Below are 24,271 nucleotides of genomic sequence, written 5' to 3'. Positions count from 1 at the left end.
CATTTGGCACTAACTATTAAATTATAGACAAAATATGAACTTTTTTCACCTGAAAACAGGTACATTTCTGTGAACCTCATTGGTTTTTGCGGTTCTCTCTTCCAGGGACCTGCAAGTCGATGCCGAGGGCAAAATTTGGAAGAAGCAGCTGGAACGTGGCCCAGTGGGAGCGAGGTCACTGTGCAGTTTTTTCTTCCGGCACCGAGACCATGACCAGGAGTAGTCTGAAACCAAAAAGTGGGACACCGAGGCTGGAACATTTCAACTACCATGGAGCCTCATTACCGCTTTTACCTGTTGAGCTGGAGGCACGTTTGACACGTCAATGCCCCAATTTAGTCACACTAATCCCCCCCCGCCGCCGCCATTACACCCTGATTTGTAAATCCCCATAAAATGTCGGGTGGCACCATAAGCTCGGAGCTTCGTCGCCTTGGCGTGACTAGGCTAAGTGGATCTGCTAACCAGGCTAACTGGAAAGTTCAAGGAGACTGTTGTGTGCTTTGAGAGGCCTGCGTGAGGAAGTCTTGGCCCTCCCCCGCCTCCTCATTCCAAACCCTCTTAGCCCCCGAGGAATCTGGACAGCTGCAGCAGCACCACACTGACAAAACACTCACATGGGCGGGAGTTTTTTTTCTTTCTTTCTTTTCCACCGCTGTCCCTCCAATGACTTTTTTGAGAACAAATGGTACTGATTAGGGTTGCAAAAACCTTCCGTGGGAGCTAATGGGAGTAGACCAATTGTTTATAATATTAAAGACCGTCTTTTAATTAACTCATTCAATACCACTGACGGCTAAAGACGTCAAAGATCCCTTTTTACCGGACAAGCAATAAATAAGTTCACTCGTTCGTTGCTGTTGACAGCTATACAAGACAATATCCATTTTATATGATTTGATAACAAAGAATTAATTTGTTCTGGATTTGGGATTGTAAGGCGAAATCCTCGCGTGTACAAACCTATGGCGATACGTGCAAAAATAGTATAATAAGTACTATTTATATATAATATACATGTATAGTGAAATGACATCACAGATGAAAAATATATAAAAAAGAAATGAAATTGTATTTACCTTTGGAATGACGTGATTTGAGCTAGTTACGGCCATATTCTCCAGCAAAGCCAACGATCGTGTAGCATCTTAGTGACACAGTGAGGCCGACCAATAGCAGACCAGCATCTTAGTGACGCCGACCAATAGCAGACCAGCATCTTAGGGACACCGTGACGCCGACTAACATTGGAAACGCGGGGTCAGAACTGTTCAGCTTGCGTTCGGTCTGACCACTAGCGTTAAGATAGTAGGACTATATTTCCCATGATTCTTACACGTGGAAGCAAAAAGTAGTTCTAATTTTGCAATAAAAAAACCTAGACACTTGCTAGTGATGAAAGACGAGAAACAAAATCTTGATTAAAATTCCCACCCAAATTAGTCGCAAATTGAAATGTCACCAATTAGTTTAAATTTCCTTTGCTTACCCTCCCATGGAAATTTCTAGGAAACTTTACAGAAATTTACAGTGAATTTTTCATCCTTTTTGCAACCCTAAAACAGATGATTTATATCAAAATTGTGCGGTCTAAACATTGTCAAAGTGCTACAACTTGCATCCAGATGATGGATGTTTTGATGATCAACTTCACAAGTTGGATTTTTCTTGTCATAATTTTTGAACGACATAAATAACTTTTAAACTATTTACCTCAATAAAGAAATGGTGAAAACAAATGCTTTATTTTTGCTTCTGCATTTCTCAAGTCCAAATAACGATGACGCCACATTTTTGGGTATATGGAAAGCATGGATAATGGCTATAGTTTTTTTTTTTTTTTTTATATATACATACATAGGACCTAGTTAGCTATGAAAAAAATACATTTATGAGCAAACATTTCCTATCAAACGAAATTTCAGAGAATATCATCGCAGGTTTATTTAAAAAAAATATACATGTACATTTGCTTTGTATGAAGGTCTGCTAGCTTAATGCTAACAAGCAATGTCAAAATGCCATAGATGACCAAACACATAGCGTCAGTGTCGTGTTGATATAACCATCTAAAGACTGATACTTGAATATAAATGGTGGAGCAACACATGTTGACAGATAATGTAACACAACCCACATGCATATTTTTTATCATCTGCAAAGAATGACTAAATTTATTGATGCTTACTGACTATTTAATGAAGTTTTACTGCATATGATTATGAATTATGACATCAGATATTTTTTTTTCCATGAAAAAAGTGCATCATAATCATTTTTTGGAGCATGGGGCAATGGGAAAGGATGAATTGACGTGTGGGTGTTTTGAGTTACGAGTATGGTCACGGAAACATGTATCTCAAGGCAACGCTGTATAGAAATGTTTAGCACTCAAAACTACGGCTTGACTAATTAATTGGACAGCTAATTTAGTCAGATTTTTTTATTTGAGCTTTTTTAGAATAAACAGTTTTGTAGTTTTTTCAGATGTTTTTGTTTTGAAGTCAAAAGTGCAAAAGATTGATGAAAAACACTCAAATGTTTAACCTTTAATTCATATTTTTTAAGGGAACAAAAATTATGATGATGTCACTTAAAGACATAGCCATAACTGGTATCTACCGCCCCCTACTGTCTTGAGTTGAAACACAAGTCAACAAAGAATTTTCTATTTGCTGCCATAGTTTGACCGCCGCTCAGCGGAAGGTTGCAAAAATCGCAGGAAAATCAATGTAATAAATCACATTAAAATGCATCTCAAAAATTGTAATTAGAATGGTTTTATATGGTCCAAAAATTTGGACAATGATTATTTTTGTACACAAAATCTCACATGTCCAGTTGCAATCACATAGAAATGTCAGAATGGTTGCATTTTAAAATTTGACATTTTAATCATCTGCTGGTAATTTCAGCTCCCGAGAGTTTTTTTCCCCATTGATTTTTTTATGATGAAAAAAAAATCTAAGGAATTTCCATCATTTGTAACATAACGCCACAACGGTTGAATCAAATCGGCATGTTTTTGACCCAGGGGCAGTTCTCTGTTTTCACTTTGGTTAGACCACTAACTAGCACAACAAATGCAGTGGTTAAAATGACTCCCAGTAGGTTTTTTTTTTTTTTTTTTTTTCAAATGATCCCATGTCCTCAAAAAACCGTCACAGTGAAACATCGACTACACAGTGGTGCCACTCGAACAATTATTTGCGCGCAGTGCATGCGGAGCAAGCGTGACGGCCAGTCGTGGCGGCAGCCCCCCGCCGCAAAATGCATCTCGTTACGTAACAGGAAACCTCTCATGCATCTTCATCATTTTGAGGACTTTTTTTTCCTCCCTTTTTTGCTACAGAAAGTCACGTTAGTGCAAGGCTACATTTCCTCTAAGGCTAATCAAGTTGGTTTTATTTGGAGTGTATTTATGGGGATTATTTGGGGAGGGGGATTACGAATGAAACATTGCCCACATTTCAAAAGGATTATTTAGGGAAAAATGATTTTTCCATAAGTCTGCTGCCTGCAGCTGATGATAAGCCAAATGCTTTATTTATTAGTAATATTAAGGCTTGTGGGGGAGGCAACCCCATATTTGAGTTGATTTTTTTCAATTTGTTCGATGGATCGACACAAATCTTAACACAGCATTCGGATTAATACTGCATTAATAAAGCCCCCCCAGGGAAGAGAAAACCTTTTGCACCCCCCCAACTCACCGGTAAGAATCCTATCTATAAAAATCGTAAACGCATACCTAAAACTATCCTTTGTAACATTGAAAATGCTACAAAATCTACCGTAATTTCCGCACTATAAGGCGCACCTAAAAGCCTTAATTTTTTTTTCAAAGCTGAGGTGCGCGTTATAATCAGGTGCGCCTTATATATGGATCAATACTGAGATTGGGATTGGTAGAATGAAGTGATAAGGTAAGCTTAACCTGTTTCTTCTGTGTGTTTACAGTTGAACAAGGTTGCTCGTATTGACATTGAGTTATTATGCTATTGAGAGTTTAGAGTTATTATTGTTATTACTTTGAGTATTACTATATTGTGATTGAAAAAGTTTTAAAATGTGTCATTAATTGAGGGTGCGCCTTATAATCCGGTGCGCCTTATATATATGGAAAAAGATTTTAAAATATGTCATTAATTGAAGGTGCGCCTTATAGTGCGGAGAATGCGGTATATCAACCCACGTCCGACAACTGTTAACTACTTTTTACAGTGTTTATACTGGTTATAGGTTAGTCTAAAAATGAAAAAAACACTGGTAATATAATATTGTAAAGATCGGTTTTGAGCTGTCTTCCCCTTTAAAGTGCTAAACAAAATGAATGCAACATTGTAGTAACATTCTCTATGATGGCAATTAAGTGTTTTATTCACGTGCAATGAAAAAAGTAGATTTCCCTCCAAATAAGATCACTTTTCTTTTATTGTAATGCAAATTTTACACGTATTTTTTTTTTTTTTGCATTTTTTGGGGGGTCAGTTTTGAAAGTGATTTGCAGTTTCTCATTGACAGGAGGCATTTAAATTTTGGGGCTTTTTAATCCATGGTTTATGTTTCGTCATGTCCTGTGAATCTGATTTCATGCAGATATTTTGGATTTTTTTACACTGCATTTTCAGTGAGGGAAAAGAAAAAGACAAATAACAGCGTCCTGATTGCTTTTTGAGACTTGAGGCGAGACCCCAGCCAGGGCTCAAAAAACCTGGAGGCACACAGCTGCATTTGTTTACAGTCATGAGACGTAACAAAGTGGGACATTGTGATCCATTTAAAATTTTTGATGTTTGTTTTGTTGACCCCGCTGCAGCTGGTATTGAGCCTACACAGACGTCTGGTGGGCTAATGCTTTCACCGCACCACTGTAACACTTTATTCACGCTTGTTCAGCATTTTCTTTGGCTTTTTTTCATAGCGATGCTACAGAAGAATTGTTGATAGAAATATGGAAATATTTGCTACATAAGACATATTCTTTCATATAAAAGGCTTTTAGGTAGCGGCATCACGCTTCTTAATTTTGTTTACCTTAAAAAGGACTAGTTTTACTGTATTTTATTTTTATTTTACAAGCATAAACCTCTTTCTGCTGAGCTATGAATGATTATTTTAATTTCCATTGGTAATGAGTAACATTGTCCCCGAATGGATTACATTTGACCCGATGCTCTGTTTTTAGCATAGCCCATGCAAACAAAAATAATTGGCTCATGTAATAAATGAGAACTAATTTGCGAATTTTTTAGCATAAATTATGTCAAATTTGGCCACATTGGACACAAACGTGTGAATTTACAAAAAAAAAGGTTGTTGTACACACAAGGTCCTTGGTGAAGGTAATGAGTGCTAAAATCAGTTATCATTGAAGTTGATAAATTACAAAACTACTGTGTTATATATCAAGTCATTTTTGGCCCTGGAAAGAAAAAAAGGTTTTCAGTAAGTTTAAAAACAAGCAAGCTAGCAAGAAGATATAATAAACGATAAGATCAATCATCGATAAATTTAAGGACTTAAGTCAAGTCATATTTGGCCTCAATGGACCAAAATAAAGTATGTTAAAAAAATAACAAAACAACCCACCGCCAATGATGGAAATACAAGCTCCTTGTTGGAGGTAAAAATAAATGCTAACAATATTTTAAACTTGTCAAATTTTGGACAAAAAAAAGGTATACAAGTAAAAGAAAAGAAACGGTGATTTAGTGGAGATAATGAATTAATAAATTTTACATCTACTGAATTATTGGCTTAAAATCTTGTCAAATATTGGCCACATTGGACAAACAAATGCAAGTTGTAAAAAAAGAAAATAAAATAATAAGTCTACTGTAGTTGCTCCTTGGCGGAGGTAATGAATGCGAATAATGTTGACGTTGCTAAATTATTAACCTGTTTTATAAAGAAAAACTGGCTCCTCTGCATACATAATAAATAAAACTGATGACTGATAACAAAACAAGCTCGTGGTTGGAAGAAACGATGGTTAATAATATCCATTTTTCATCTACTGGATTTTTGGCCACATTGGACAAACAACCTATCAAGTAAGTTGCAACAAACAAAAAAAATACTAAGATCTCGGTGGAGGTCATGCATCTTTAAAAACGCTAATCCTCCATGTCTGAAATCACGGGCCAACGTCTATTCGCTTCGTCGGCGTAACCCGATACAGATGAGGGAAACGCGAGTTCCTCGGCGGAGGTAATAAAACGTACTCGTGTTTCAAGTTTTGCCGCATTTGGCCGCAATGGACAAAAATAAACGATATCCAGGAAGTTGCGAGCAAACCGTGCATCAGATGTGATCCTCGATGGGGAAAACCAAGCGGGTCCCTCGGCTCAGCAGCTCCTGCTCTCGGGAGTCCAGCTCGCGCTCCAGAGCTTCCTCGGACGTGCTGCCGCTGCGTTTCCCGTTGGAGTTCCATCCGGTCGTGCCGTCGCCCGACAAGCCGTTGGTGGCGATGGCCGCGTCGCCGAACGTGTAGGACAGGTCGCCGTCGTCGCGGTCCTGGTCCCTCAGATGCTCCTGCAACGTGGAAGACCTATAGTTTGTCTTCTTTTTCAGAAAGTGCCACACTAATAACTGATCTTCTTTATTTGAAAGCGTGAGAGCAATACCACGGTCTCTATTTTGGACAGTAATAGTCTTTTTTTGGGATATTTAGTCATCTTTTCGGAAAATGTGACATTAATAATTTGTCTTTTCCATCAGAGATGATTTACCTTCTTTTTCGGCAAATGCGAAATGAAAAGGTTGTCATATTTTTTGGAAAACGCAAAAGCATTTATCCAAAAAACATTTGTTTTTTTCAAAGGTGCACCACAATTGATGATAGTGTGCCGCACTTCTTTTTCAGGAAGTGCGATACCGATTGTCAAAAAATGTCAAATGGACAATTTGTCACCAATAGTCTCCCTTTCTGGAAAGTGCGACGACAATATTTTGTCTTCTTTTTTAAAAAATGTGACATTAATATGTCCTCTTTTATGGACAATATTTAGTTGACTTTTCAGAAAATGTGACACCAATAGTCTTCTTTTTCAGAAAGAACGACACCATTACGTTTTCTTCTTTTTCAGAAAGTGTAACCATTTTTTTTTGTTCTCTTTTTCAGAAAATGTGACAGCCTTAGTCTTCTTTTTAGAAACCAATAGTTTTGCAATGCACCATTGACGAGGAACGACATATCCAGCAAACAAACAAAACAGCTGGACAAACGCAAACTCTGCTTCTATTTCATGTAAACGGCCGCATGCTGATGACTGTGATTCAGGCATTTCCTGCCTGTGTTGTGGCGTGAGGTTTCACACTCTCATCGATGGCTGACGATCAATAGCGAGCCGCGGGGCAAAGTGTGACGTTGGAAAACAGGCCAGGAAGGGACATTTACGTCCGCAACGCAACACAAATATACATGCATGCATATATATTTTACATTTTTTTGTTTTCTACCCAGAAATTTGCCAGCAACTTAGAACTGTTTAAAAAAAAAAAAACATTTGCAGAAGTATGATACGAAGCACTGGAATTTAGAACACTGATCATTATTGAGGTAGTGCAGAGATGCAGAAAAAAAAGGCCTTTTGTGCCCACGCGACGCAAATAAAAAGGCTTCTTGACCATCCATTTTCTCCTTTGTACGCATTTGCTGGCAGGAGGCGGGAACATTGGACAACGTTCCGATTCTCCCGAGTGAGAAAGCTTCAGTATTCCAAAGGCGAGACTTCCTGAGGCTAAAAAGAAATGGCATTTAGCCTCAAATGTGCTTTTGTTACTGCGCCGCCGCACTCTGACGCATTCAAGTTCATTTATATGCTAGCATTAGCTGCAAGCTATAGTGTCAAAATGTTGGGTGCCATTGCAAAATCATGGTGTGGTTAAATGATAAAAAACAAAACGATCGTTTCACTCATTCAATCCCAAAGACGTATTTATATGATTTTTTTTTTAATTGAGTAATTACTTTATACATTAGAGTAGTCAATATTGATTACTTTAGTGTCTAAAGTTACTTATTAATTTAAAGGAACAGTGTGTAAGATTTACACCATTTTTCATTAAAGAGGAATAAATTATATGATTGTAAATTTCAAACACTTGCAAATGAATGTGTTCTTAACGACCAACAGTACGTTTTAAATATAATCAATGGTCTAGTTATCATTAAATTATATTACATGTGCGGGTGGCACTTCTTCGGAGGCGGCCATGTTTGTTAGCGCTACGAACAATGGTAAACGCAGCACCTGCAGCGCCTCCTGCTGTCCGTGATGAAAAAACGTCTAAATCTTACACACGATCCCTTTAAGTAATCAATTACTTTACTGCTTGATGATGTCATTGATTATGTACTTCAGAGTCTAAAGTAATCACTTACCTTTAATACTCGATTATGTAATTGCTTAGATACTTATAGTATCTAAAGTAATCAATTATTTGTTTTTAAGAATTCCCTTAACATTATTCGGGTTATTTTCCTCTACATCATTCTCACTCATAGTATTTTAGCCAAGGGCTGATACACTCCTGATGGTGTCATAACTAAGTGGTCGTGCCATGTTGAAATTTGACATGTGGTCTGCCACCATTTGGGTGAAATTTCAGCTCCCTGGTGTCTTCTTTCAATGTTTGCCTTTGATGTAAGGAACAAAGGATTGGACAAAATACGGCATAATGGGCTAAGCCTGTTTTGTTTCATCGAATTTTGGCCTGAATAGCCATGTGAAAAAAATGAAAGTATGTTTGTTTAGGGTAGTTGTTGACTGACCTCGTAGGCGCGTGGGCTGGTCAGGCAGCTAGCCAGGGGTCCGCAGTAGCCGGGCAGCGTGGAGGCGAGCGGGGGGCCGCTGTGTGTCAAGATGGGCTTCAAGTAGCTGAGCGCTTATTAAGGAAAAAGGCTCACCCACTCAAAAAAAGTTTTTAGAGTCGTTTATGAAGTTTCTGCTCTTGCTAACTTTGTCTATTTTTGGTTTAAAGCTCACACTGCCAACATCACATGGCCAAACTCAGAAAACAGGTAAGCCGGATTCCCAGAGCAGCTGAAATGTCATTTTCGGGAAACAGCAAGACAAAATGTCCGCCCCCTAAGATGCTCTGTGAACACAACACTAATATTCAGAATGTTGTTTTTTGGCTTGTAGTGGAACATCAAACGTATAATTGTGAAGAAAGTGTTTAACTTGACTCCCTATTACCGCTCCTTCCCATTAAAAAGGATACTTGTGATCAAAGGTGTACCACATCCTGAAGAGCCAGGCGCTCTCCTGTTTGGTTTTGCTCGGTCCTTCAGCCTGGGGGACATCCTGCACCATTCATAAAAAAAAAAAAAAACACATTGCTTAGCAGGTTAATCAAAATCTCTACACAAACATACAAAACGAGTTTTGATGACCGGTGTTCAAATTACCATCTCACCCACAAAGAAAAAAAAATGAAAGGTGGTGTCTTGTCTATTTAAGGACCTGCCCTCCAGTTCTTTAACAGGCCGAACTATTTTTGAGTCTTCTTCTTCTCTTCAGTTGCAGAAGCAGAAATAAAAGCATTCAAGTATGTTAGGGACAAACATGAGTCATAAAATACTGATGTACAAAAAACTACTGTACTAATCCAAGTATTTACTCATGTAGATTTAAAGTGATTCTATTACTTTTTATTTATATGTATCTAAATTGATAAATATTAAATCCTCCTGATACATAATTTTTTCCCTTTAAAATAACCTACTCAAAATGAAAAACAAGTTGAAATAAAATGAAAAAAAACATACCTGAGATCCAGCCAATTCATTTCTGTTTAGTGTAAAGAACATTTGTTTTTTTTTTGTTTGTATATTTTGACTCATGGTAGGCACCCAACTAGGTCCTAAAGTGCTCAGCGGAGGACATTGTTGACTTTCCAATCATAATCCGCCAAAAAAAAAAAAAGTGCTGTCTTGCTGAGACAAAATGGACATGAATATTATACATATTCATATATATATTCAAATGTTTATGTTAATAGCAATATCACACTCACCCCTTGTAAGACTTGAAAGGTGTCTGCACAAACGTCCGGGTCTTGATCTGGATCCACTCCCACCCTGTATCGTGGAAAGAAATGGTCTCATAACGCCTCAATTTGGCTGTATGTTCACACTCGTTGTGATGTCATTAAAGAAACAAAAAACACACAAGCCACAACTTCCTGTTGCATCAACACAGACCTAGTTCTGACTGACAAAACCGAAACAAGATATTGCTGAGTACGCGATACTGGAAGGGAGTTCGAAGTTAATTTATTCAAAAAAGAAAAAAAATCCCCTTTAATTTATTCAATGCCATTGACGACTATATTCGTCAATGATCAACTTTTAATAGACCGCTGCATACACTCAGTCAAAAAGTCCATTTTAAATTTGCTGGCAGTGGATACGCCAATCTGTTCTGCCCGCCCCCCTCCCCCTTCAATAAATATAAAAGCCACAATTTTACAGTGCAACTTTTGATCAAGAATTTAACCTTTTGACGATTTGAGCAAATGACGGTCGTATTAATATACCTTGCCCAGTTTTCAGGATATTTTTGACATTTTATAGATGACATCACAATTGCTCAGGTAACTGAGCCTGGCGCAAAAGTGATGTCATTTTCAGTCAAGGGCAAATGACAAAATGGCCGCCCACTGGAAAAAAAAAGTGGGTGGATTTTGCTGCTTGATTCATAAACGCATAGTTCATAATAGTGTCAAAATTTTACATTTTTGACCTGACTTCCTGTTTAAGTATGTTTAACTTGACTTCCTGTTTGAGTATATGTTTTTACCGTTTGAAAAAAAACAAAAAATGTGATTACTATAACAGCAATAAGTAGTGCGTGGAAAAAAAATGTATCCATATGTCAGACTCACGGGTATAAAAATGTAATCTCTCCTCTGGTGTCTCTTACAGCGTGGGGGGGATTAAAATTGTCACAAGCGGGATTTTCAAGAGGGGCACTTTTAATTCACATAAGCTGGGGAGCAGTCGGTTATAAGCTCCTCTTTAGAAGCGAGCCGAAGCAGACAAGTGTGGCCTTCTATGAACTTCTTCAAACAATGAACAGTAGGAAATACATGCAGTAGCTTTTCGAGGTTTCCCTGGCAACCACACAATAAATATCTCTTTGGTTTGAAGGAGCTTTTTGTTCAAGTTTTCCACGGCGGCCACTCAAAAAAAAAAAAAAAAAAAAGACATCCATAAATTCTCCAATGAAGAACAATCATTCGCAATCTACCATAATCTGTTTTACTGAATTACATGAAAATTAGTGGCTGTCTTTCAAAAAAAAGACACACAAACGTCTCAAGGATCCATGCTTATGATTGAAAAGAAAGTCAGCCATTTTGGAAATAGCTGTTGTAGACAAATGACTCCAAAATAGCTGCGAAATCCGTTTTTTGTACTGTGTAGCGTTACTTGTAATGATTGACATGACTACCGTATTTTCTGCCCTGTAAAGCACACCAGATTATAAGGCGCACTTTCAATGAACGGTCTATTTTAAAACTCTTCTCATATATAAGGTGAACCGCACTATAAAGTACATAGATTAGAAGCCACAGTCGTGGCTGGGGTTGCGTTATGCATCCGCTAGATGGAGATGCGCTAAGGGGAATGTCAATAAAACAAACATAAGTCCGTCAAACCTTTCAATCAGAAATTATGAATAAAGTTTATTTGTGGAAGGTACTGTCAGAAGAATGGGGAAAAATGAAGGCTTTTAGATGCGCATTATAGCGCGGAAAATAAAGTGCCGACGTTACTACCTGAAAATGGTTTTGGGGACTGATTTGTGGATGTTCGGTCGAGATTCAACATGGCAAATGTCCCGTGCCCTTTCAAGCATTGATTCTTGAGACTTTTTTTAGTCTACTCATGATATATTTAACAGACAAATGTCTTGTTGCTACTTGAAACTGGCTTGAGGGGCCGAATTGTTTTCAATCTTGAAGGGGGCCTAATGTCAAGATAGGACCTAATGTTGCAGTATTAGTTTTAGCAGCTTCAACTCAAAATGGAAGACTTTGTGTTTATTTTCATGCGTTACTCCTTGGGACTTTTTTTTGTGGGTTTACTCGTGATAGATAGGCCTATCAAATTTCATGTTGCTAAATGAACCTGGCTTCTGGGGCGGAATTTTTTTTTTCAATCTTGGACTTTGGTCAAGGTAGCACTTTGTAGCACTGAGCTATTCGTTTTTTTTGCCGCTTTGAATGTAAATTGCAGACTTTGTTTGTGTTTATTATCAGGCAAGACGTGCTGAGAATATTTTGTGGGTCTACTCATGATAGACACGCCTACCAAATTTTAAGTGAAACAGGCTTTGTGAGTTGCATTTTTTTCAGTCTTGGTGGGCCTTCCGTTTCGATCCGACCTTGTAGCACTGAGCTATTCCACTGCTTTAAGCCCCTTCGAATGTAAAAGACAAACTGTGTTTATTTTCACTCATGACTTCCTGAGATTTCTTTCTCGGTCTACTCGTGATAGAAATGCCGTCCAAATTCCAGGTAGCTGAATGAAACTAGCTTCGGGGGTTGTCTTTTCCTAATCACGGGGGGTCACACAAACACAGGATCTAGTGAATGGTCATAAAAGGTTCAAAAAAAATAAACAGGGCGGTCATGTGTTGAAGACAACTGCAGGGGCCCCTGAGAGGGAGATAAGACGCGTGTACATACACAAAGACACACGCGCAAACGCACACACTTATATAAGAGGGTGCTTCATCGACTTCCGTTGGTCCGCTAATCCTGAAAACACCAGCGGCCCCCCCATCCACGATTCCTCATCACGTCCTATTTTGTCTGCGGCCCAAAATGGCGGAAGCGGTGTCGAAACGACGCCTTCCTCTTTCACATCATCTACACACATAACTAAGATGTGGGCCGCCCTAAAAATGACTTTGCCTCCCCCGAGCAACACAATTGACTTAGATCCAGCAGAGGGGCCAATGGTAATCGCTCATTTTGAGAGGTTATTACTGGAACTGAATTTATTCTTGTGCTGAAGAGTGGGCTGCTGTTATACAGCAAACTGTGCCTAATATTTGGGTTTTGGCAAACTATCATCAATCATCATCTACTACTAGTATTAATAACAAAAGCTGCCCTATCCGTAACAGTAACTCTAAACAAATAATTTGATTAAAAACTAGTAACTCAGCAGCTACCGAATTAAAATAATCATTTTAATGACTAAAGTTACTAAGCAATTAATTATTGATTCAAATAATTACATATCATATTTTAAAATATATTTGATCCAGTATTTTTTTGTAATGATAAAATAATACTAATTGTATCCAAACTAATCACTTAAAATGCATACAAATAAATATCAGATAATTTATTTATAAAATATTACATTAAAATTATTATTATTTTTAAAAAAAGTAACAAGATAAAAATATACAAAGCGTTTACTGTGTAAATATAGAAAACAAAAAATCGCAATAACTTTCAAGATTTAAAAACTTAACGAAAAACAGATATGATTTTAATAGAAAAAAATACCAGTAAGAACAATTTTATTCATTATAACATCCAATATAACATGTTTCCTTAAAATTAACACAAATTTTCTATTCTTCTAATTTGTAATTTATAATTTGAATATGGCTCCAACAGTAATAGTACCGGCTGCCGTGGTGAGTACCGATACCTTGAAATAAAGCCAGGCATGGGCTTGGTATCGATACTTGGTATCAGTAAAATAAATGTTATTAGTGAAATACTGCATCCGAACTGCACCGGATGATATACTCAGCAGAGCTGCGTGCTCTTACATTGCGTGTTCATATAGTATTGATGATTTTTATCCTGGCCACGCAATAGTGCTGGTATTAAGAGGTGGATTAAGTCCAGTAAGTCCCCACTACAAAATGAACATCCCACTACTGCAATCCAGTGAGCCCGAAGACCACCTGACCACCACACACACAAAAAACAAGAACAAGAACACACAAGCAGAAGACACCGTAGCACGACCTTTATCCAACCAAATGAAAAGCAATCCCCACTGCGAGGCCGCCATCTTGTTATTTCCCATCACCACTTTCGGTACTTAATTGAGTTGATACGCCACCTGATGTACCCCCACCTCCAGAGCCTACGTCGCCCCCATGTTTGACCACCAGATCTGCGGAAGAACTTGGGTGAGTATCACTAAAAGTGCTTTGAGTGTCGTCAGCAGAATGACTGTGAGCAAGACATTGGAGCATATTTACCAAACTTGGAGAAGAGCTGAACAAATGTAAAAAATAATTTCATCCCTCAGGATCAATTTCGACCCACTTGGAGCCATTAATCGAGAAACATGTAACAAAAAGCATGAAAAAAACACTAGGAATCAGAAAATGACTAGATTGTCAAAAAAGGTTCAAAAGGGCACCATGTGATCATTCCTTAATGCTTGCAAATTGAATTCATTTGATGGCAAACTTTGACCGTATTTTTATCCCACCTTTCCGTTTTTTACTCCAATTATGTACCCCAGTAAATCGTGACTTTTTCTCTGTCACCCTTTTGGCCATATGCCACCCACCCTCGAGTCCCCTGCAGGTCGGCACCTGACCCCGGAGTCCCCCGTAAGTTGGCGTCCAACCTCCGAGTCCCCTGTAAGTTGGCGTCCAACCTCCGAGTCCCCTGTAAGTCGCCGTTTGACCTCTGAGTCCCCAGATAGTCACGACTCGACCTCAGAGTCTCTTATCCGACCCTCGTTTCTGCCTCTGGTTGGCACTCGCTTCCCGAGTCCCCAATCACGGCGTGCCCGCCTCCGTCCCACTTTCCAGTCGCGGTCCACGCCTTCTCTCGCCATGCCTAATCGTGACGGCAACAATTTCTATAACAAGGCATGGAAAGCAATACATGGCCGCTTTCCTTGGTGGAAGCCATGAACATCAATCATCACAAAATCAACAACGCCGGGCGGTGGAGGAGCGCTTATTAGAGCAGCATGTCCCCGTTGCCGTGGCGACGGTTCAAGAGGGGGAGATTTTGGCAGAGCTACACGGCAACACAATGGTTTCTCCTCGCACCCAGACCGCATTACTCATATTAAACACAGCCTCGTTTTTGCAAACACACACACACACATGCACCTAATCCGCTTTAGGAACCCTCCCTCGTGTGTGTGTGTGTGTGTGTGTGTGTGTGTGTGTGTGTGTGTGTGAAGCAATACTAATAAGAGGATAGAAGCAGCCATTAGTCATCTAACGTCACAAAATGTGTATGCAGGCTCCCTCTAGCAGCACATTAAAGAATCACTACCCATGTACAGGTCAGTTGTATTTAACTTTTTTGTGCAATATTTTTTCACTGATTCATTACCATTGACAGCTGTGGACTTGAAAGATAATTTTTTACTGGGTGGGCAGTAAGTTAACTTGTTGATTGGCATCTATATAAGTAAAAACTGTAACAATTTAACAATGAGTTAAATTGGAGCATTTTTAAGTATTTTTATTTTCTATATCCACACTGAGTGTTTATGTTTAAATTGTGCATAGTGATATAGTGTCTTATGTAATAAGGAATGTACTTTTTAAATTAAAAAAAATACATTTTATTTTGTATAAACACGTAGGGCTACTACGCTTATACAATTTAATGTTGGTCATTTTAGTGGTGCTTGGAGCACATGTATTTATTTATTTTTTTAACATGGTAACTTGCAGGAAAGTTTAAGAAACATGGGTTTAACAGTTTGAGGGTGGAGCAGAACGAGATGCAGGAATTAAATATGCAGGAATTCCGAGGGAAGCAACAGACGCATACAGATGGAAATTGAGCACTCTGGCCCCATCTCCTGGATAGCCAATCAGAGAAATGTTTGCAAGAACAAGTCTCTCCTCATTGGTCAAATCAAATATAAATGGTTATTTTATACAAAAACAGCAGAAATTGGGATATTTCAAATGTTCACCTATTTTTGATTTTCTATGACTTGATGAAAAAGAACATTAAGATAAAAAAATTGTCAAGAGAAAGCAAAAGTATGACACTTCATATTACAGCGAGTCACATAGTATATAATTCATTAACAAACCCGAATGAAAACATTGTAAAAGAATACGCATATAGTGACACTCACCTGATGTGCAGCCAAGACAACATGGGCGTGGTCCCGCCTCCAAAGACCCATACAGTGAAAAAGACGATGAGCAGTGTGGTGGTGAAGATCATTTGCCGGGCATAGGTGGCCGTGTCGCGAATGGCCAAGGCAAACGCCATCGCCCCGCGCAGTCCTGCAAATTGGGGGCACACCATTAAAAAATATATCAAAGTCCATGAGTAATATTCTCCTGACCGTGTATCTGGCTGGTCCTGAAAATCAATTGACATAGTGAAACTTGTTTTTTTGCCAATCGTGTTAAGGTACGATGACAATGGAACACATCGCTTAGCAATCTGAGAAACCCTCTTTTAGAACTTTGATTTGAGCTATGACACAAAATAGTTTGTTGCAAAAAAAGATTTAGGACCCTGTTCAGAGTCAAAATCGGCATGGAACCATAACATGGGGACTTTGTGATGAAATAATGTCGTTTCTGAACAGCCCCGATCAAGACCTTTAATTTGACACGTGACTTGATGTAGTAGAGAAGAAGAGGGAAAGACATACCGGCAAACATCATCATGTGCTGGAAGTTTCCTTTGATCTTGTGTCTGCGGCCCAGGTTGAGCAGAAAGGAGAGCGGGTAGATGTTGAAGGCTCGTCCCACGAAAATGGCAATCTGACAGGTGATTGGTTAAGACATTTGCATGCAAAACAAACAAAAAAAGCCGGCGGTTTTTGAGGATACAAAAGCACCCGTGATGAAGATAGGGCTGAAGATATGGTTCTGGAAGGTGAAGAGAGCCAAGCCCATGTAGGAGAAAATGAAGTTCTCAGCCAGGAAGTGAAGCACCTCGAAGAGCTGCGGAAAAATGCGAATCACGAATTCGCCAATTTAATAGGTACACCCAGACAATCTGAGGTCTAATGCAGAGATCGTGAATATGACGCATGCCTTGGTGGAGGTCTTCATCAGATTGCACATGTGTACCTAATGTTGTGACCTCTCGGATACCACTTGTGTTACATTTCCATTGTAACTCTCTGATGAAAAATATTACCATGTCATGTATGTAATCCGTGTACTATGACTTAATAGGCTGAACAGCCGCGGTGTCAGGAGGGATGTCCTATCAGACGGTTGGTGGCGATTAAGGTCACAGCAGGCAGATCGTTGGGCCATCTGGCATGGGGATACTGTCCACTGATGTGTGTGTGCGGTGTGTGTGGATATGGTTCGTCCACTCCCCCCCCCAAAAAAATGCTCACCTGCTTTGTACGCTTGGTGGACTCCACAGAGAGGTTGTTGTAGGTGTAGTGAGCCTGTGTGATGCCGCAAAAAAGCACAGACACCACACCTGCAGAAACATGGATTATTTGGTGATGATGCCATCATGAGTGAGTATGTTGACAAAATAATTGCATATCTATGTAGCTTTCATAGAGACCTTTGATTTGAGATACCACTCCATTGGGTTTGCGGCAGCCGGATTTATGACCTTGTTGTTAGTCAAAATCATCTTTTTTGTTTTATTAAAAAATAATACAAGTAAAATGATAAAATAATCGCAACGCTGAGACATCGTCAGAACTTTCCATATAAGGTAAGGCCTTATGAGGTTTGTCTATTATAGATTTATGACCGCATTAAAAATTAATCAAATACTTTAGTACTTACGTGCATTTTCTTACGTAATTGATTACTTACTTTAGTATTTTATTCGTTTAGTACCAGCCATTTTAAGAAACTTCAACAAAAAAGGTGAAAAATAAAAGTAAAAAAAAACGTTTCTACACCTGTGAATCCGCAAGCTTCGGCCAGCAGGAATGTGCTCCAGGACATGAGGAAGAAGAGGGCCGTTTCCAGCAGGGGGAAACAGTGCAGCTTGGTGAACTTGGTCACGTATGAACCAGGATTACAGTTATGGAGTGTTTCCGCCAACATTGAGCAATCGCTAATGACCAGGAAAAGCCTACTAGAACAACTCAACATTATTTTGGGTTAGTCAGAGAAGCATTAAAGCAGTTTTTTATCAAAGGGTTTGTTCACACCTTTGCAATCACGTTATTTCACTAATTTTTTTCCTCTCCTCTAAAAAAATGTTGTACAGTTTATAAGCACATTAACAGTGGGAAAAAAATAAACAATTCTAAATTCTGGTCTCATTTTTTTACCATTTGAATGGGAATATGTAGACATTTTTATAACTTGTTTGTTGTTAAAGACTTGAACTTTCGAAGGAAAAAGGATATGAGTGCGGTGACCACCCCTGTGGCGGCTCCCATCATGAAGGAACCGCTGAAAATTCCCAAGAAAACCCCCACAGACTTGAAGAAGGCCGAGGCATCGAACATGTGTGTGTTGGCGCCTCGGGGCTGGTAGGCCACGATGGAGCTGTCGTTCAGTTAGGGGAAAAAAAGAAGAAAAGAGCAAAAAAAGACAAAGATATGCTAACTTGTTTAGTTTATCTTTACTAGATACTTTTATCATACATTTGTATATAATTACATACAGTACCTAACCTGCGGTTGTGTTGCACGGTTTCACAGTTGTTACACACATTTGCCAGTAGAGGGAGGCAGAGTACTGCATGCCTCTTAAAATTCAGATTGTCTACTTAAAAATGATGTTTTTATATGTTGTCTTTTATTTTCATTTTGGAATAGCTGTAATTTACATATAATGGATTATTTTTTACCGTTTTAGATTTTTTCAGAACCATTCTATGGATTTATAACTATTCTTTAAAAAAATTACTTCAATTTTAGTAGTGTTTCTATGATCTCAGGATAGGTTATTTTCTATTTTTATGTTGTTTTTTTTTGTTTGTTTTATGTTCATCTCATTTGTTGTGGTTTTAAAGTTTAATAGGGACTCCTGAAAAGGTTTTTGTGCTCTTAAATGATCCTCAAAGTTCTGGTATTTTTTGACATTAACATATTGTGTTTTTAATGTTTTATATTTCGTGTTCATGTAGGTTTCATAGTATTATTCTGTAAAGTAACTTCGGTATACTTATCTAATTTGTATTGCTTTATGTATTTATTTTCTATCAAATTTAATATATAATGCTTTCTTTAATTTATTGTTTTAGGATTATCTCTAATAAATTCTGAAGTTCTTTATATTTACAGAATATCTTTGGTATTTGTATTTACTTTATATATATATATATATACACACACATAGCTTTATTTTTCACATTTGTGCATATTTTGTTAACATATTTTGTTAACATAAATATACTTTTTTATTGTCTGAGTGTTTGTGGGGATTCAGGGGAATTTATAAGTCTATTTTGGACATTAAGTAAGTGTTGAAGGTAAAGATCTCAGTTTTGGAATTATTTTTTCTTTGAGTTGCTACTTGGTGTGAGAAGTTTAACAAATAAAATCTTACGAGGAGAGCACGATGGCCACGGCGTCGTTCATGACGCTCTCGCCGAACAGTAGAGCATAAAGGTCGCCGTCCGCGTGCAGCTCGTTGAAGATGGCCAATACAGTCACTAAAAACATCGGGGGAAAAAAACTTTATTTAATTAAACATGGTTGAGTAAAACGTGTGTTTTATTCTAGATTAGATTTTTCTGTCATCATCTCAAACTGAAAAATTGTGGTCACACACCTGGGTCAGTAGCAGAGATGATGGCCCCAAAGAATAGACAGTCAGTATAGTAGAATTTGTCGCTCAGCTGGCCGACCACTTGCATCAGTTTGACAACACCGTACATCAGATTCCTGCCATGACAAGATGTACTATTAGATTCATCGGTAAATTAGTCTGAAATGAATTCGTTCGAGACTTCGGTGTGGTACTGCAACAAATAAAAGGCTAACTCGATTTAAATAATTACCTCATTAGTGCATTCAATTGCAAATATACATATTTATGATCTTTTTTAAATGTTTCAAATGTTCTGCTAAAGAAGCGTCTAAAAATGGCTTGTAGTAAGTGAATTAGGTATTTTAACAAGTGAATTAATGAAGTTTCAATTACTATAGATTTAATAAATTTTAATAATTATGATTTAGGTAACTAAAGTGATGAATTACTTTAGGTAACTAAATACTATAAACTTTATTTCTTATTTACCTAAATTAATCAAGTCCTTAATCGATTTAGTCCAAGCCATTTTTAGAGCATCTTTAAACCCATAACCTCAAAAAAAAAAAAAAGAACCTGGGATTGAATGTCTATGGGATTTAATTAAATTATTTTAGAATAATCAAGAAAACAATATGAAAATTCATGGATAGTATACATATTTATGTTAGGAAAATATGAAGTCAGTTACAGTATTAATGAAAGTTCAATAAAAATGTGCTTGTGTGGTGTGTAAAACCAGCAAATCCAACAAAATAAATTAAGAAAAGAGTAAAAACTATCCCTTGTTCTTTTTCTTTTTTTTTTTTTGGTACACTTTTGCTCAAATTCTATCCTTAAACAAATCCAATCGTGGATTCTCACCCAATCACGAAACACGATATAGCCGTGCCCAGGAATGCGTAGGTGAGAATGGAGCCCAGGTTCCGGAAGAAATGTTTCTGGTGGTGGTTGAAAAGAAGAGTAAGAAAAGTGCTTAGTCAGGGAGTAACATTTCTGCTATTTACGTGCAGGATATGTGTGCCGGATGTGCAATTAGAACGTCAGCAAAAACTTTGTGAGTGTGTGTTTAGACGGGGTATGCACACATGATGGACCAAACTGACAAGATTTAGATCAAACACCAGCGTGTCTTTATGTGACCTTTAACCCTGCCAAACACTTACATAAGGGTTTTAAAGGGCATGTGATTGCGCGATATCTCCAATTACAAGTGCTCAAATTTCTGAGTCAGAATGAAAAATCTATTCTATTGAATTAGGTCATTACAGTAGGTTAAAGCACAATATTAAAAACTATTCAACAGGATGTAATGAAGAATACCTTCTTCAGGCTGTAGCCAGCGTGGAAAATGATGGGAGGCAGCAAAATGTTGAAGAAGACTTCCGGGTCAAAGGTAACCTTACAAAAAAGGAAATAGAATACCAGGGTTCAGTGGAGGAGAGCATTTTGTTTTGCTGGTTTTTGTTAGGCCTAGCTATTGATTATTTCCCAAACCAGTTTGATTCAATTCACAAAGGTCTATTTCGATTCAAATAACTTTGATCTTTGATTCAGTTAATGTTGTCATGCTTAACGGTTTTATTTTCACGTGAAAACATTATCAGCCGAACCAAAGCTGCAAATATTAGTAACTTCTTGTTTTAACTTGGTACATTAGTAAAAATGTGAATATTTACATTCAAAATGTAACCAAATGTAAGTATATTAATCATGTTTGTAACTATTTTGTATATACAGTAGAGTGCATCCTTCTTATTATATTGTATTTATTTATTTACTTTTTAGGCACATATATATCGTCTGTGCGTAATCTTTCTTATATGGCGTGTCACTTGTTTTATCCCTAATGCTGTTGCCAATGCTATTTCCCCACTGTGGGACAAATAAAGGATTCTCTTCTCTTCTTCTTTTTGTTATTGAGCATAACGCAAATGAAAAAAAAAGTTAAATCAATTGCAGGACAAGTCATGTAAATAAATGAACAGAAGCACACTTAACTCACAAAAAAATATAAAATAAAAACGTAGCACCCGTAGCAAAACTCAAAAACCAAAACTAATGGCTCTTACCTTCGTCTAGGTTTTGCATTATGATTACATGACAAAATAATTTAAAAAAAAAATCAATACAGCACACTAGCATGAAGGCTAGCCTAGCCTCTTAAAAACTTGATCAGTAGCATTCAGGCTAGCCTAGCCTCTTAGCTAAAAAGACCTCGCTTACCGGAGCTCAAAATGAGGAAGCATTCGTTCGAAAATATCTCCTCATGTTAATATACTTTGTTGTCCTAAGAAGCATGTAACTCGCCGGATTCAGATATTAATGAGTTAATCAATGTTTTGTATGAGTTTCACGTTGTTTTTCATTTTGGTAGATAGCTTGTTCAAGCTAACTGAAGGAGTTTTCTTGATTATAAATATGTACCACCTTGTGGTGGAATGTGGTATTACCTCTAAATGTCACACAGGTTTAACAACTATACATTTCGGTGACTTGGTTTAACGAATCGATAATCAATCACTGGCAGTGATTGAAATTAATTAATCCCGTTTTTTTTTTCAAACTCAGCCCTAGATGACGTTATTGCTGCGACACGGTTTTATGAATCGATGATCAATCAACGAGTGATCGAAATTGATTCATCCAGTTTTTTCAAACTCAACCCTACTTGACGTTATTGCTGCGACATCACCTTGCGCAACATGTCGTTCTGCTCCACATTGTGAATGTCCCGGGAGTCGATCTCGCCTTTTAGCGTGTACTCGAAGAACTTGCCGCTGACGTTGAGAAGTAGGCTGCTGCTGGCGGGCCTGTTGGCCAGCGAGCAACTGGGCGGGCTCCTGTTGTGGTAGCTGGTGGCAGGGATGCCATAACGCAGGATGACGCCCACCAGCAGGCCTAAAATTTAGGGAAAGGAACATCTTAAGATCCAAGTCACTCCACATAAAATTTTTACACATTTCTACCAATGCAGTAATACAGAAAGTGAAAGTTTGATCTTAGTGTAGAAACACAGCATGCACATGCGCAGTGCAAACTATAAAGTTTCAGTTTACCAGGAAAGTGAAAGTCTTCTTGTTTCCAAAAAGCACCCAAAACTACTAATGAAGTTGTCTGTTTTTAAAGTGGATAATGAGTGTTGGCTTTGTGCACTTGGACCGCATCTGACTTCCCTCTGCGCATTTTTGGAATTAGTCAGCTTATTTCAAGGCAAGAGTTGTGGGTTAGTGGTGTAGTACGACCTGGGCCAATCATCTGTCAATTGATAGACACAAGACCAGTAGCTGAAATTTTAAGAACCTTCAATGAAGCTAAGATACTTCACGTGTTGGATACTTTAAGAATCAACATGAAATCAAATGGAACATCATGTCCAGTCAAACATTTAACTAGATATGCAAAGACAAATTATGGTCTACTCCAATGCATACCACATCAAATGCCTAGCATTTATTAAAAGGAACACCCCATGATCCAATGCATACCACATCAAATGTCCAGCATTTATAGAAAACAAAATATCGTGATTAGATGCATATCACCACAACAGCATCTATGGAAAGGAACCTTCATAATCCAATGCATACCACATCACTTGTCCCACATCGAAGAAAAATCATATCTCATCATCCAAAGTATATCATATCACACATACAAAAACCACCATGAGAAGGCTTATGTTATGGTCCAGTGCATATATCCAAAGCTACAAAAACAAACACCACTTGATCCAATGCATACCACATCATACAGCCACCATCAACAAAAATGAATACATATGAACACATATGTGCAGTATTGAAGAAAACGATCGCCCCATGATCCATTGCATGCCACATCATTGTTCACTATCCACATGCACAAATACCCCATGAGTTCATGCATAACACATCATATACCCAGCAATCCATTTTTTAGCAAACTAATAGGAACAGGTTACGATCCAAAGTATATCACATAATAATTCCATTATTGAAGAGAATGAACATCTCATGACCAAAAGAAAAGAACACCTCATAATCTAGTGCATTCTACATTCTTTTTTTTCAATACTTAAGGATATAGAAGTCATCAGAAGATAAATTGTAAAGTACTAGATATGCACGTTAAGCAGTACTATTTGTACTTGGTTTCTTCTCATCGCATGATCATTCAGTAGATTTTCCCAACTAGGATTTTTGCACGTCTCACCGTAAATCATGGCCAGGCCGGTTTCGTGCAGGAAGCGGAAGCGCCGGTGCTTGAAGAGCCATATTGTGAGGATGGTGAGGGTGAGCAGCAGGATGAAGGTCAACAAATTGACGCTGTCCTGCCGGTGGCTCTCCTCGGCTTCCTTCTCCGTGGCCAGATCCTCCAGCGCGGCGGGGACGGAGGCGACGTCCCCTTGATCGGATGCCGCCATCACCAGCATCATCAGATTCATCACCATCGTAATCATCATCGTCGACGTCGTCTTCATCGTGGCGCTGGATGTTGCACACTCACGCCGCCCTCTGCGCCATATCAATGCGGGAGAGCACGCACTGAGAGCCCGCTTGACTCGCTGCCACACGCCGGTCAGCACTGCCCCTTAAAGGAACAGT

The 24,271-nt window shown here is 38.3% G+C and overlaps 2 protein-coding genes and 1 long non-coding RNA gene across 5 annotated transcripts in view; 2 read left to right on the top strand and 1 right to left on the bottom strand.

Annotated features, from left to right (window-relative positions):
- Nucleotides 1-1,763, top strand: part of chst7 (carbohydrate (N-acetylglucosamine 6-O) sulfotransferase 7) — a 6,194-nt gene extending 4,431 nt beyond the window's left edge. The window contains exon 3 of one of the 2 annotated variants that reach the window (XR_015866926.1): nt 106-1,763. The gene's annotated coding sequence lies outside the window, so the exon portion shown is untranslated. The remainder of the gene's footprint in view (nt 1-105) is intronic. The other variant, XM_088425058.1, reaches the window with a different exon arrangement.
- slc9a7 (solute carrier family 9 member 7) lies at nt 1,724-24,271 on the bottom strand. The gene is made up of 16 exons (XM_088425059.1): nt 23,880-24,271; nt 22,381-22,586; nt 21,009-21,086; nt 20,550-20,626; nt 19,707-19,819; nt 19,482-19,587; nt 18,335-18,476; nt 17,879-17,984; nt 17,351-17,439; nt 16,830-16,943; nt 16,649-16,760; nt 16,118-16,271; nt 10,027-10,090; nt 9,232-9,314; nt 8,780-8,885; nt 1,724-6,537 (listed from the first exon to the last, which is right to left on the bottom strand). Exons 1-16 carry the CDS (start codon nt 24,145-24,147, stop codon nt 6,307-6,309), a joined length of 2,049 nt encoding a protein of 682 aa, XP_088281185.1. The 5' UTR covers nt 24,148-24,271; the 3' UTR covers nt 1,724-6,306.
- LOC148416588 (uncharacterized) lies at nt 16,003-19,218 on the top strand. Of its 2 annotated transcripts, none has more exons than XR_015866927.1 (2): nt 16,003-17,479; nt 18,307-19,218. It is a non-coding gene; the product is annotated as an uncharacterized LOC148416588 (long non-coding RNA). The 2 variants fall into 2 exon arrangements; XR_015866928.1 differs by having other exon boundaries at nt 16,003-17,483.

The sequence above is a fragment of the Hippichthys cyanospilos genome, chromosome 10 (genome assembly GCF_059441005.1).
Source record: "Hippichthys cyanospilos isolate Australia breed blue-spotted pipefish chromosome 10, RoL_Hcya_1.0, whole genome shotgun sequence".
In the NCBI taxonomy this organism is placed as follows: Eukaryota; Metazoa; Chordata; class Actinopteri; order Syngnathiformes; family Syngnathidae; genus Hippichthys; species Hippichthys cyanospilos.
Note: the sequence above shows the minus strand (reverse complement) of the source record. Positions and strands in the feature narration are given on the sequence as shown.

What these genes read in the sequence shown, in the direction of transcription:
- slc9a7 (XM_088425059.1), bottom strand. Translation starts at nt 24,147, where the DNA reads ATGAAGACGACGTCGACGATGATGATTACGATGGTGATGAATCTGATG. An exon ending in CTGGCTACAGCCTGAAGAAG is followed by an intron (nt 20,627 to 21,008) that starts GTATTCTTCATT and finishes AACCACCACCAG; the next exon opens with AAACATTTCTTCCGGAACCT. An exon ending in CGAAGCTTGCGGATTCACAG is followed by an intron (nt 17,440 to 17,878) that starts GTGTAGAAACGT and finishes ATGTTTCTGCAG; the next exon opens with GTGTGGTGTCTGTGCTTTTT.